The sequence below is a fragment of the Molothrus aeneus genome, chromosome 12 (assembly GCF_037042795.1).
Source record: "Molothrus aeneus isolate 106 chromosome 12, BPBGC_Maene_1.0, whole genome shotgun sequence".
Taxonomy (NCBI): Eukaryota; Metazoa; Chordata; class Aves; order Passeriformes; family Icteridae; genus Molothrus; species Molothrus aeneus.
Window position 1 is genome coordinate 10,106,230 of NC_089657.1, and position 15,349 is coordinate 10,121,578.

At 41.5% G+C, this 15,349-nt stretch overlaps 1 protein-coding gene across 1 annotated transcript in view; it reads right to left on the minus strand.

Moving 5' to 3' along the window:
• The window catches only part of LOC136561790 (netrin-4-like), a 45,638-nt gene that overhangs the window by 25,202 nt on the left and 5,087 nt on the right, over positions 1-15,349 (minus strand). The window contains exons 2-3 of the mRNA XM_066558257.1: positions 12,887-13,428; positions 599-862 (exon numbers count right to left, since the gene is read on the minus strand). Coding sequence (XP_066414354.1) covers positions 599-862; positions 12,887-13,428 — 806 coding nt within the window. The remainder of the gene's footprint in view (positions 1-598; positions 863-12,886; positions 13,429-15,349) is intronic.

A 15,349-nucleotide genomic window follows, 5' to 3' on the forward strand; every position in this document is an offset into this window, starting at 1 on the left:
AAAAATATTCTAACTTATTTTAAGATGCATGGATAAAAGAGTGGGAGAGCAGATGTTATTTTCACATCTTGAACGTTGCTGTCTATGTTGTGAAAGTAACAGAAGGTTGAAAGTCTAAAAGTGATGGCTGAAACCCTAAGCATGACAGAACTGCTCATGTCACACAGACTGAGAAAATCTGAGATCTGATGCTGAAATTCTGCCCAGGGCAGACTTTGTATCAAAGATATTATTTCAGTTCTGTGCAGGCATATAAGTAGGAGATTTCACTCACTATATTTGGGGTTGGATCTCTGTTCCAATTATGAAGACCCCTTTCAATTTATAGGTATCTTGAGGTTCATGGTTTTTAGCAATTTATTTGTGTTTAAGAGTTCCAGAGTTTTTATCAGTTATTATACCTGAAACTACAGAAAGGAGTATAGGTAATATTTTTTCCAGAGTGGTGTAGGTTTCACTAATGTGGATTGACTGTGCTGCCCTTGTTTTTGGGTAAGCTTAGGGAGGCTGGGACAGGATCACACATAAAATGTACATTTAGGCTGAGGCAGCAGAGCAAGTAGCAAGTCGAGTAAGCTGATAAATGTCTGGAACTCACCATGTTCTCCATGACTCCCGTCCTGTTGGCAAGCTCACATTCCTCTGCATGCCCATTGCAAAAGCAGCTTCCCCGGATGATCAGGTCATAAATAGCATAGTGGGCAAATCTTTGGGGTTTCTCTACCAATCCTGAGCCATGGCAGGGACATTCCTGTCTTTTCAACAGAAGCAGGCGGAGGTTGGTGAGCTTCAGGAGATCCTGGGCCTCAGCGCTGTAAGGGTCTTCAATCTTGTTGGCCGGACTTAAGGCACGATAAATCACCTGAAAGAGACAAAGTTCACACCCCAGAGCTGACAAAAGTGCTCTGCATACACAGGAAATATCCCAAGATGATCTTTAGGAAAAAGCAGAAAGCCCTCACTTCTTGCAGTTCAGGCAATATGTCAAGGACAAGAGAAATCTACTTCCTTGTGTTTCTGAGCCCACTGACAACAATGTCACTCAGAGAAATCCAATAAATGCAGTGTTAATGTCATCCCAATTTCTGGAAGCATTTTAGGAGCACGACTTTCGCGTGAGTTCTAGAGTCAGGTAAACAAAGGCACTAAGGGCATCTATGAAAGAAGTGGAAACTGTGATCATACTTTTTTCCCAGGTCACCTGAACTGTGGTGGAAACACAGTTTAGTTTAGGGCAAATGAGCACTGAGGGAGCCCTGTCTGCACACACAGCCAGGTGGTTTATTACTCAGAAGCAGCTACAGAGCAGTGAGTTCACAGGACCCGAGGTGCTTGGTGCCTGCTGGCTCCCTGCAGGTTGTTACTCTTTTGTCACAGCATTTCTGCTGTTTGATAGTTCTCCAGAGCAGCAACAGCTGGGCTTTGAGCATCACAGTTCTAATTTGGTGTTTAACAGTGACTGTTGTATTTTAGCTCACCAGCACTCTACCCTTCTCTATATCTTGGGGTGTGCTTGTTTCTGATGCTTTTGGGATAGGTTGATAATGGAGGGCTGCACCACAGTCCTGGCCAGTGAAATAGAGAACTGTTAGCACTGTTTCCAGGCTTAGATGTGCTAACTCCAATTTGACAGTAGTTTTCTCCTCTGCTTGAGTTTTTCCATCATGGCAGAGGTATTTACCCTTGGGATTCTTTGGCCCTGCTTTATAAGTGGTGACAGTCTCCGTCTGACTCACTCTGTTAGTATTAGCAGAGTGAAATATTTGTTTCCATAGGGATTCCCTTTTTCTCTCTCTCAGTTTTTCTTTTTCTTTATTCCTAGTGATCAGTTTAAATGGTTGCAGCATGTAGAATACTTTTGCTCCTTTTTGCTTGCAGAAGCCACAAAAGAGCTTGTGGTACATGCCTAGGAGATAGTTCAGTGGCATGGTGATGGCACATGGAGAGACAAATACCCTTAATTAACAGAATCAGCTGCCAGGCTTTGCACTGAACCCAGCAAAGGCAGTGGTACCTCTCCCACCTGTCCACAGTGTTTTCTATTTTATTAACTCTGTTCTTTTTTTTCTTTTAATTCTCTTCTCTTATACTGTCAGCTACTTACAAAGCTGCAGACAGCCTTGCTTGGTGAGATCAGAGATGCTCATAGCTCCTTGTTTGATAGAGCTGTGGGCAGATTGCCCAGGCTGTGCAATGCAGGTGCCCACATTCCCCTGACCAATGAAGCCATGACAAAATAGCCCAAGCGTTTCCACCCTGATGTCTGCATTCCCCTGGTCAATGGAACCATAAGCAAATGGCTCATTCTGTTTTGTCCAGGTGCCCAGCATTCCCCTTACTGGTGGATTCACAGGACAAAGACCAAATCTGCATATCTGTCCAGTTCCCCTAATCCAGGATGGGCTGATCTTTTGGTGGAAACCATTATATGAACCCTGTCTCTTTCCCAGTCCCCTGTGGATCACACAGAGGTGGAGTGGATTCTCAGGGTCCTGAGCACCTGGTTGTGTATAGACACACACATATCTCCTTCCCATGTTATCAGCTAAACTAAGACCAAGGCAGGGAACTGGGTGGAAAAGTTCTGAAGAGCCTGCTGAGCTCAGAGATATCAAAAAATGGTTAAAAGTCCCTGTGAAACTGGGATAAACCATTTAAATTGGCATAAACCAGAGGAATTGAGGGTAAAGCAGTCTATTTAGCCACTAGCTTTTATAAGCTCACACTTTTTTAAGTGTTCTCACACTTAGCATTCTTGTCTATGGTTTCTCTAATATGCATGCTTAGTTAAGATGGTATCTCCTTTCAGATGGACCTCCAGAGGATACCCACCAGATAAGTGGCTTGAGAACACAAATGCTAGAGGTACTTCACTCCATAAGATACACATCTGAAAGGTAATTGATAAAGCACTGGTTTCTGCAAGACCTGCTCTGCTCCTGCCAGTGACCTTCTTATACTTTCACATATAGGTAAAGCCTTATAAAATAAGGGCCTTGTTACCCTTGTACAGTCGTGGCTCAGGCCTGCTCCTTAGGCTAAGCAGAAGGGAAATATGGGAGAATGACTCAGCTGGAATAGAGGTAGAGAGATTTGAGAGCTGTGAGAGCTGTGAGAGCCGCGCTGCGTGGCTGCCGCGTGTCCACATCGCGGTGCTTGGTTGGCTTGGGCTTGTTGTGCTTTAAAACTGTGTAAACTGCTAAAACTGCTTAAAAAGGCCTGGTTCTTGCAATAAAGCCACTCTCCTCTGCACTGCCTGGGGACTCTGTGTCACTTTGCTTTGTACATTGTACAAGGCTGGGCAAGAGGCCTCATGTCTGTGCCAGAGATCCCAGCTGTGAACAGCTATGGGACTCCTCACAGGAGATAGAGAGGAAGGGTGAATGAGGTGAAGGAAAAGAGTTTTTACTGCATCTGTCTGAAAAAAATTGGCAGATAATGGCCAAAATGTTTCTTTTTTCTCTCTGGCACTATACATCTTGATAGCATTAGTCTTGCACTGTACTATGGTAAGTGTGAAGAAAATCCTGTGCACTACTAGAAACCAATTTTCTACATGGTATGACAAGTTTGAACAGATGGATTCATATTTTGGGGTCTCCAGTCAATTATCCATCCTCCCCATGTCATAATTGGCATTCTGAGAGCACTGAGGTCTTTAGGCAAACAGCAGCTGTCAGGGGCTCTTCTCTCACCAAAGGGCCACTTGCTTTCACCAAGCTGTTTTGTTTCTCATTTCTTTGCTTGACAGCTTAGAAAAAGGTTTGGTTTCCTGTGGCTTTATTGTTTTGCAAATATTTTCATTTCTGGCCTTGCCTCTCTTGAGAGGAGTTACTTTGGCATTTTCCATATCCCATTAGAACACTGAACATCATTTGTGAGTAGAGACATTAATAGCTTGGAAGTCCCATAGGGATTGTGGCATCCTTTTAAGAATAAAACAGTATTCCATTCCAGCTGAGGTACAAGAGTTTGTTTGTATGATTAATTCATGACACATTTCTGTCTGGGATAAGCTCACTGGTGAGACTGGATTTGCTTGTCCTTATTTCTCCCAAGGCAAGTCTTGTTAAGTGTTAAAGATCTGATTTGGGTGACATAACACTGCTGAGGTCTTCTGGGAGCTGCTTAAATGTTCTTCTAGGATTCAACCTCCAGTAAGGAACCAGCCTTCCTTAGCTTTATAAAAATCAAAGACATTTTGATTAGCAGATATACTGTGCCAATAGAAGTAGGTTTAGGTGAGCTACATTTTGCACAGAGGTAGCAGTTTTATTTCATAATTAAATCAGTTTAGGTTTTATTTCACAAATGCATAAAACTAGAAAATGGAATTTCTCTCTCTTCTGGATGTCCCATTCTCCTTGAAATATTGGTGGTTAAAATCCTTGGGCACAGACAATTGCATAATGTAATCATCATCTTTTGCCTCACTTTTAATATTTTGATTGAATGTTCTGTCTCACATGAAAGTGCCAGTCAGAAAGTTGTTCTTGAACATATTGATTGCTGTACTGTCAAGAAAAAGATGTTTGTACTTGTAATTTCTCCTCACTAGTCTACTACATGTATTGATTCAAATAATTCTAGATTGGAATAATTTTTTAAAAAAGAAATGGTATCTCACCTTACATCCTAGAATTATTTTTCCATAAATGCATAATATAGCTAAAAATAAATAAATAAATAACCAAACAAAACCAACTCTCCAAACTTTTTTCTGTGTTATGAATGCATGACTATGTTTTAAATGAATGTGTTTGGGTTTATAGTTCCCAAAGGAAAAATGGATAGTAAATTAAGAGAGATTGGTGGTGGCTATATATATCGGTTGACAATTTTATATGATTTAGGGAATAATTTTATTTCTTTAATAAAAGAGAAGGTATTGCTTTGGTAACAATACAGAGTGGGGAATGCAACTATTTGGTCATAGTCCCAGCACAATTGCTCACTATAATGCTCAGCAAGTAACTGGGGCCTCATGCTCTTCTGGATTGATTTCAGTAGGAACTCAGTTTTATGCACTGTTTTCTTTCCATAAAAATGGAATATTGGTATTCAAGTACTTTGTGCAATGGGGGGAATATTAATAAACTTGTATCTGGAAAATTCCCTAAGAATTCCTGGAGATGGATATCCATACATGCAATTTTAATAATTACAAGCAAGAGATAAGAGTTTGGCCATCTCAACCGTTGATGCATGAATGTACTAAAGATTAGATTATAAATGGATCTAAGTATTATTGAGCTCCTAGAGTCATGAGCTGTAGGAGAAGGCATTCCACCTTTTCACTGTTATTTGTTCCTTTTTTTTCAGTTCACAGGGTTGGTAATTCTAAAGCCTATGAAGCAAGTTCCTTCTATACAGATAGACATTTGACTTCTGCCTTTTGCAGAAAAGCAGAAATATTACTATTTTTTCATTTCCCAGACATACTGTGTGAATTTTCAGTTTTCCATTACATTAATGTAAAAGATATGAAGAGAGTATAATGAAAAAGAAGTGTTTTCTTTTAATTGAGATGCAAGTTTTGAAAAGAGCTTCCCATGATTTTCACTGTAAAGCTATTTCTCATCTAATGAGATCTCTGTCTGGTAGCAAGCTCTGTTCTTTTTTTTGCTGTAATGTACTGCTCTGAAATCTCCCAGTTGTTTCTCTAAATATCAGTGTGCAGCTGTCATGAAAGCAGCACAGGCACAGCTGCAGAAGAAAATCTGATGGTGACTGAGTCTGCTTAGGGACACCCTAGAAATCTTTCCATTGAACTGGGTGGAAGCTGAAGGTGTGCAGCACCTCTGTAATTTAACCCTTGGTGGAAATCCATCCTAGGTCACGAGTTTCTCTTATAACCAGGAGCTGGCACTGGAGCTGAATGCTGAGTGGGATGTTCATGCTTATCTGCATATCTGCCATCGAGCGCATATTTGTCATTCTCATTCTCAAAAGGCAGTCAGCTGCGCCTCAAAAAGATGGTCCCTGTCCTCTCGTGACCTTCCTCCGAGCAAGGAAGTCTGGAAAATGCTGTAAGTGTGCAGAACTAAAAGGCAGCCACTGTTAGGTGACTGGTTTTGCTGTATACAAGTTGGCACTGCTTCACATTGTTTTATCAACAATCAAGAGATCATCTTCATTTCGGAGACAGTGTCTCAGATTTTTGATTTCTTGCCATAGGTTTTTCTTCTCCATTCCTGATGCATCTAATTCTGTTTTCTTAACCTGATCTTCCAGCCAGTATTAGCCAGAAGAGATGTGGACACAACAAATGTTCCCCCTTGCAAACTCATAGCCTAAGGTCAAGGAATATGAATCATAAATGGAGGGCAGTGCCAATGCGTGGCCTCCTGTAAAAGAGGATCCTTATGCAGAGCAAGAATTTGATATTACAAATCATCCTTAAGCTGTGTTCATCATGCTGCACACACTCAGGTTAATGAGGTGAGAAATGTCTGTGTGCTTATATTGGGTCCATCAGAAGGAAGCTGCAATAAAAACTCTCATCACTCCTAAATCCTCTTCATTAAGAGATTTTCATGTGAGTTGATTTTGTTCTTAAAGGAACAGTAAGCAATTGTCTCAGAAATTTTCCTACCCAGTGACATATATCCTCTGTTTTATTTGATGGACTTCTATCTTGTGATACAGTAGTCTTTTTCTGATTTACTGTTTGGAGCACAGAGAAAATCTAACTCTTCTCCCAGAAGGTCTATTCTGACAACTCATGGAATGGTGTTTTTTAGTCAAGATCTGCTGCTTTTCTGTCCTTCCAGAGAACAAAGCTTAGAAACCAGTATGAAATATAGTAGCTTGTTAAAGAAATAATTGTGCTTTTGATTTTTAAAATTGCTTTGATCTGGGTAAACTCAGCTACCACCAAGACAGTGGCATCCGAAATTCATTCTGTATTCTCCTAATCAGAAAGGATTGATGTGCCTTCAGTTTGCATTTGCTTTGAGGTTATTCCAGTAATCCAGCTGATGTGGCATTTTAATATTAATATTTAGGCACAGCTGCTAATATGATTATGGCATAATTGAAGTCAGGCAAATCTAAGAGCCATGCAGATTTTTTCTCTTCTTCAAACAAATTGTATTCTGTAGGTTCAGGTTATCTGCAGATGTACATCCATGCAGAAAGGCAAGGGTTGTAGGGAGAAGCAGTACCCTCTATGAGACAGGTAATGTAGTTGGAACACAAAATCTAGATTATGTGACAGAAAACCCTTCAGCTTTCAGTCTGTATAGAGGGAATGGACAAAACTGCTTCCTTTCTATGTAGCAGCCCCTTGTGTGGGGATGTGAGAACATTTCCATGCTCCCACAAAATGCAATGTCCTTTTTCATTATGAGGGATGGTGCTTGCTCTGAAATGGCAAAGGGTGGGACAGGAGTTCTGTGGTGCAACAGCCTGACTGGGAACTGGACTGAGAACAGGGAGACTCATCTCACTGTTTGCTGGATTGTCAGCGAAAGTTAAAACACCCCACGACCATCAGTGTCAGCCCATGTCAACCAAGCTGTGTTCTCATGGGAGAGCATCCATTTCTTCTAAGTGGAGCCATTTATATCTCTAGGTCTTGGCTGAAATCTTACACATGAACAGACTTGGCTAAATGTATAATCTCACCATGACAGTGATGTGTGGACAACTGTAGAGCAAATATTTAAGTGTTCTTTTGCCTGGAGTTTGAAAATTACAACAATAAATTACTACATTTCATAGCATTTTGGGCAACATTTTTTTTCACACTTGAAACCTGGATAAAAAAAAAAAAAAGCAATGGCTGCAACTCCACTAAGGTTTAATAAAAAAAGGTGAGAAGAAAAAATAAGTTGATATCTGCTGCCTTGTATGTTCAGAAGATGCAGAAGCAATGCTAAAAAACCCCCACTGCTGCGTCTTTCTGGTTGATTTATAATGTTCCAAATGTTTCTGAAATGGTTCATTACAAACCAGGTCAGAGTAGGACACTTGGTGCCCTCCTCAAGTTCACTTGCCAGGGACGGGATTGCTGGGCTAGTCTCAGTCAGTTCAAATTCCCTTCAGAGACAAATCCTTGAGCCCCTTAATTCTTCCTCCAGGGAAGCAGGGCCTGGCAGTGCTATCAGCTTGTTTACACTGCTGCTGTTAACTGCTTCCTCTCAACCTGCCTCTGCATTCTGTCTGCTCTGCAGCTCAAGTTAAACAAAATGCTGAACAGACAGCCCTAGTCATACCAATCAGGCACTTACCTACACTAGTGACTAATCCCTCCTGGAATCCTTTCCAGCTGGAAGTTGGAATAACCTGAACATCAGGCAACTTTCAGAGGCAGTCCTGGTGACTGTTGGATAATTGCACTTTCACTGAAGTGCAAGACTTTGAATCAATTCAAACACTAGTCTTTGAATCTCAGCTGTTGGGAATTCAACCTTGTGATGTGCTGAGCAGGTTTCTTTCCACTGACCCCACTGCCATATGAGATCAGAACTCTAAGAAGTCACTGAAGCCTCAGTGGTGACCTCTTGAATTATTGATGTTGCCATTTAATGAGGGGTGTGGGGGTGTGTGTGTGCACAGGGAGTACTTTGTTTATCAAAAGGTTTGGCATGAATACAGTAAAAGAGAAGCTTGGGAAACGACAGTGGGAAATGCAGGTCCTTGGAACAGGATCCATGCATCCCACACAGAGCCTTGTCCCTGGCCTGGTTTGGTGCTTGGGTGCAAGTAGTCCCCTGTGCCACAGCTATTGCTCAGGAGGTCCCCATGGATGGAGAAAGGCAGCAGAGCTTCAGTGTCAGTGCAGAAGAAAAGACAGAGTCCACAGGGCTGACTCTGGCTTCTCTCTGGTGGCTTTTGAAGCAGACAGAACTGCACCCATCACAACCTGTCCTGGTCTGGCATTCACCAAGGGGAGTGTGTTTAGAAGAGTGATTAAATGTCTTTTAGCTACAGAGGGTCCACTCATCTTTGACAAAAGGCACTGCTGGGGACTTCTGTCCCTAAAGAGGTCACCACAGGATACAAAACGGAGAATGAACAGGTCTTCTGTGCAAGGCACACTTAACATGTTGCCATAGAAACCAGTTCCTTAATTCAGGCATACACAATTCTTCCAGCCCCCAGTGAATTCCAGTAATGGGTTTATTATATCACACTTCATTGGTATCATCTGTCACACAGACACTCACATAAATGAACCAGCCCTTGATTCAGAACTCCCTTCCACTCATTAGACCCAGTAGGGGAAGGGTCTCCTTCTGGGCCTGGTGGTTATGAGCAGGTCAGTGTTCCACCCCACTTTGCATGCTAATGTCTTCCTTTCATGCAAACATCACATTCAATGCAGGAGAACATTTGTTTTCATTTCCTGATATTCCAGTTTATTAAAAACGTGCTCTTAATCTCTCAGATCCTCAAGTGCACGTGCTGTCAGGATGCAGGTTCAAACATTTCAGTCCCTTTTTCCCCTCACATGATGTTTGAACTGCAGCTCACTTTGATGCCTGATGCAATGCTCTGTTAATTTCTCCTTTTGTTTAGGCCAAAGTTTTGATTTATATTAGCTGACCTGGAGGCTCATTTTAGGCTCCATGACTATATAGTACAGTGTTTTTAAGTTAGAAGAACACATGGATGGACAAGTGGGTAAAAAAGGTCTCAACTGATTCATAAGACTCCATGCCAATATTACCTATAGATGGACTTACAGATGATGAACAGACTTTGAAAATGTGATGTTGGTTTTAGTTCATGAACCAATGATGAGAATCCTAGGATTTCAGATAGATTCTATCTACTAAAGTGCTCTGAATCTGAGCAGGAGTAAGGGATTTAACAAATGCTCGAGTAAAAGAAAATTGAAAAGATGTATTAGAGAGTCATCTTCTTACATTTCTATATGAGGTGTTCCCCAGTGCCTTCTGTCTCAGACGTATCTTATCTGAGATGGAATGGAGATATGTGACCCTGTCAGAGGTGAAAAATAAGGGGCAATCTACCAGAGACAAGGGATATGCCTTAACTTACGTTCTGCTGTGACATTGTCATGTCACTCATCCAAATATCTTTTGCTCCATCCTAGTCTCCTGAAATTTTCTCTTATTTTTTTACAATTTTTTTATCTTGCTTTTAGGAAGAAACTCTTTCTGGTCTTGGTGGCCAGAATGTGCTGAATGAGATGTATCTCAGTTTAAAAATGTGTGTGTCAGTTACTGCAGCTCTAGCACCTTCTCCTTTCATGCCTACATTCCCAGTTCTGGAAGCCAGTTGACCTGAAATCTTGTTTCATGATGTGTCCCAGCATGGGTTTAATTTTTTTTTTATTCCTTTTGTGCCCTGTTAAAAAAGGAATTTGTGTCTGTTGTCAGAATGAATAGGACCCAAGAATAACCTGAGTCTCATGTGGTGAAAATTACTTCAAACCCCTCAGTAAAGAAAACTGGCATTTATGTCAGAGCATTAATTAGCACTTAAGTTGGAACAGTTTTGATCATTTCAGACGCGCTGTCAGCTTGTGATGTGAGCCCCTCAGCAATCCAAGGCTTAGCCAGAATCAGTAACTGGGTAGGTCAGAGTGGAGGTGAAAAAGAAGCAGAGAACACTGAAGGAAATCCTGGTGGGGATTCAGTCAGCTGCCTTCAAAGTCACTGGAGTCAGTGCTTGAGAGGATGCCCTGGTGACATTTGTGATATCTTCAAAACAAGGTGTAAAATTGCAGTTCTGAGGTGTGTGGGCAAAGCTCCCCTGAGACCTGCAGTAAGAGCAGCAGTGTCACTCAGGCAAACCTGATCAGGTATCACTGTAAATAGCTACACTCTGCCTTCCTTTATTTCAGTTCACAAGAGAATCTGCTGTGTCATACTGCTGACCTGAAAACTTGGTGCTTCTGCACCCTTGCCATAGGGACATTTCTTGGATTGATTAAGAGGTCTCTGTAAAGTCTGTCCAGAGCCTGACAACCCTTTTTGGTTAATGTGCTGTGAAGCACTATTTGTCTTGTCCTCTGTTAAGTTGCCGCACAGATTCCTGCGTGCTGCTTTAAAGCTTCAGCCGTTCTCCCATGGAGGGAGTGACCTCTGCACTGATTCAATTCATGAAAGTATTTGGGATCTGCAAGGGTAACCTGTAAATATAGGATTGCTCTTCTTATTACTATTGTTTCCTGACATCTCTTACCATGCCATAGATTGATTAAGCACACACAGACTCATTTCAGTGTAGCTGCCACCCAAATTGACAGAATCACTTTGACACTTGACAAAGGCTTGCATTGGATGAATGTTTTATTATTTGATTTTCTGCCATCCACTTCCCAGATTTGTTGCAGCAGCAGCACATGGTCTCAATGATATTCTCCAAGGTTAAGTAAGCACAAAAGCCAGCCTAGTGCAGGGGATACTGTACTAGAGAGGGAAGGGTTATTTTGTATTTAAGGCCGAGGCATTTCCCTCAGATTCTGTATTCTGTCCCTTACTCAACCAGAATTGTCCTCTCTTACAAAACCCTTCACCTTCCTGTGCTGCTCTTTTCTCATCTGTGAAATGGCAGCAGAACCCTTGTGTGTGTGCTGAAGATCATTAGCTGGGTTTTGCAAAGTACTTCCAGATTTTTGATTGGAAGGCACACAAGAATGGAAAAATATATTACTTGCTGAGATTCTTACGTGGCAAATTGTAACCTCCCTAAAGAAGACATTTGGATGCATTTGACTTGCATTTGACTTGGACATGAAATGAATAATGGTAACTGACCAGCAGAATGACTACTCCAGATAATCTGTTCCAGGTTTCTAATAAGCAGAGATGTTTCTTAGCCTGTTACAGGCAGATGAATTCAATCTCTCCCTACTGCTGTGCCCCTGCCTCAGGTATAGTACCTTGGTTTCTTCTCATGTGCATTTTGAAGTGCACTGCTGAAACACTGGGTTTTCTGAAGCCTATCTGGACAATTCACCTCACAACTAAATTTAATTTGCAGTTAAGTCTGAATCTGCTGACCACTTCCAGACACTGAAACCAAAAGGATTGTGACTTTTCTGAGGAAGAGAGAAGGAAGTGAAAGGACATGAAAAGATTCAAGCCTCTGTTATGATTATAGGAATATCTTATAATCTTGCCTTGTGACTTTGTCTTCTCTGTAAAATGATGCCAATGATGTTTATGGTCTTTCCCATCCGAACTGTTTCAAGATTGTTGAATGAAAAGGCTCTAATCAGTAGTTATGGTCTTGTCAGAGGAACTTATCAGAACAACTGTACATTTATTTAAGAAACGCTCTTTGTGTATGATTAAAACCAAATCAGAGTATTCATACCAAGGGAGGGCTTTTCCCACCATTGAACAGAGAATCCTGCCTGCTCACTCCCACCTCTGCTTCCAAGCAGTTTTATTTCTGCAGCCTATGGCTTGATACAATCAGCCATAGTCACCACCAGCAAGAAAAGTGAAAGCAAGAAAACACTGAACTTGGAGAAATGATGTATTTAAAAGTTAGCCAATCATCTAAGATTATTTTATATGGAGAAGAAAAAGAAGGATCATGCAGTTCATGTCATCCTAAAGTGAAAATGGTTTGGATAAATCAGACTCTACAGATCTGTGTTTTCCTACATCTACTTTGCTAGAATTCTAGTTCAGTTTTGGGCATCTGCAGTGTAAAATCAGGCAATGTTCATATTATCCTGTGAGCTCTCATAAAAGAAATTTTCTAAAGCATTTCTATCATTGATGTATATATAATTTCTCTTCTTCTTCCCCTTTATTTGCTTAGCACAAATCCTTTAGGGATGGGATACCTTTCTTAATTTATATGCACAGTATCTCTTAGAGATACACTCTCTAGTTTTCTGACAGTCTTGAGCTGTTTGACATTAAACTTAGTCCAAACCTCAATTATTGCTTACCTCCCCTCTGGTGCAGGGCACTGCATCTGAATACCTGGAAGTGCACATGGAGCCTTCCTCAATGAGATCATCCTGGAGCCCAAAAGTAGCTGTGCAGTTGACAGAGAAATACTTGTAGGGCCTCCAAGTCTGCCCATAATCCTGGGATCTTTCCAACACCATCGCAGCTGGGCGAGGTGACTTGAACACAGCAATGACATGGGTCAGGTAGAATTCTGTTTCAAAGTCCAGTCTGATTTCTTCTCTGTGTACCCCTTGGGCAGACTGCCACCAGGAGATGGGGTTTGCAAAGAAATCATCTGTCATGTCAGCAGGGAGGTGGGAGTTATCGGGCTGGTTGGTGTTGCACTTGGCGCAGCGGGGCTGCCCACAGCCAGGGGAGACGTGGTGGAGGAGGTTCTGCTCTGGGTAGAAGCAGAAGAGCTCTGTGCTGTTCTGGCCACACGTGGTGCTGGTCACTGGTGTCCTCCCTGTGGCCAGGTTCCCCACGGGAGGGTTGCAGGCACGGCCGCTGCAGCGGGAGGCTCGTGGCCTCGTGGGATCTGAAGGGAAAAGAGACACAAGCAGAATTTCTCAGTTCTCACTGTGTAACCCAGGTGACAACACAAACCCCCTCAATATGGGGACTGACATTTAAGGGGACACCTTTGAGGGAGAGCTGCTTCATCTTTTCACACAAATTTTGAGACAGTGTCTCAATAAATCTAGTCCCTGTGTTTGGTGCCTAACTCAGAAACTGACCTTTAGAAAAACTTGTGCTTATGGTGCTTAACTCTGATTTCTGTTGAAAATGCAATTGTGCCAGTTTATTGAATTTTATGGTTAACCAGAGAAATCTTGTGGTTTTTACTTTCACTCTAGTAAAACTCCATATTGAAGGAGTGAATCTATTCAATGCCTTTATTTTCATGGTAATCAGAGGGCAAAGTCAAACTGGACCAGACACTGTCGATACATTAAGGGATGATTCCTGCCTAACATGTTACAGACACTAATTACACATAGGAACACATAAAGGAAGCCTGTATTTCTATGTTGAGTAGCTGAGTCACTAATTTGTAGCAAAGCTGAAAATCAAGTGTCTCTTTTGTTTAAATACCTTGACATGGAGGTAGGTGATTACATTCTATTTGCAAGTTTGCAAATACTGATACGTTTTTGGTATCTTCAATGTATATATTTACTTATTTCTAAATTAGGAAATTGTAGGGATAACTACAAAATCTTAATGTTATTTGAAAATCAGTAGTGTCCTGTGAACTGGAATTAAAGGTCATTCCAAAACTTATTACTGCACTGGAGAAATCTGCATTTCCAATGACATACAATGCTCTCTTTGCAATTTAACACTCTAGAAGGAGTTTAAGACTGACCTTGCAAGGTCATAAATCTAATCCAAGAGGTCACAAGTCAGATGATTGGATTTAGGTCCTGCAGGAAATGACCCTTCCAATGATACATTGGATGGCTGTAAACCCTGGGTAATCCAGGAGCAGTTCAAAGGTCAGCTATAAGTTCAACATTCTAGGTCAAATTTTAAAATCCCTACTCCATTTATATTCAGCTTTTCCTTGGGTAAAATTAGTTTAAATATCAAGTCAGGTCAAAGAAAGGGGTCTCCAAGTCAGCCTTATGAAAGTACTCAGATTGTAAATGTTGTTGAATGAGATGGACATTCCTCTTTCCAAAAAGAAAATTTAAAATGAAAAAATGCATTCAGCTTGCACGGTTTTGCTTCTGAGTTGATTCTGTCCTTAGTTCCTCAGTGACATCTCTGCACAGGCCAGGAAAAAAAGGTCAGACATGAACACTGTTTTAGAAAACACCTCATGCATTTTGCATTGCTTGGTTAGGATGCAAAATAGTTATTGCATGTTCACTGAATCCTTTTGACCAATGGTTTGGACCATTTTAGCTTACATACAGTGTAAGGTGGTCTAAAACTTCAGATAGCAAGGAAGGAGATCATCCACAAATGCTCTTGTCTGCTCTTAAAAACAGGTGGAAGCCTGTTTTCCAAGGTAATTTGAAGTGTGTTGGCTGGAAATGATTTTCTTTTAGTATTGCAATGATGTCAGTCCCAGGAGCCTGGCAGAGCTCAGAGGGCAGCAGTGCCTGAATTACAAGAGCACATAACTGTCCTCAGACCAAGGGAATGGAAGAGTCCCTCCCCAGTCCCACCACCACTCCCTGTGCCAGCACAGATGTGAGGAGCTGCAGACCCATTTGGAGAGCAATGAAGATGGGGATTTTTGGCTCTGTTGGTTCTGTTTTGTGCTCCCCACCTTCGGCTGAGCAGGTGATTCTCAGCATCACCAGAAGTAAGCAAAGATAGAATGAGCTACCAGTGCACACCTCAAGAATGTCTTTGCAGGTGGCATTTAACTTCCTGTCCAAACTGCTTGGTAAAAACTGCTGGAAATAAGGAAAGCAATTTCTGTACTGAAAGTAGATTCAGTATTA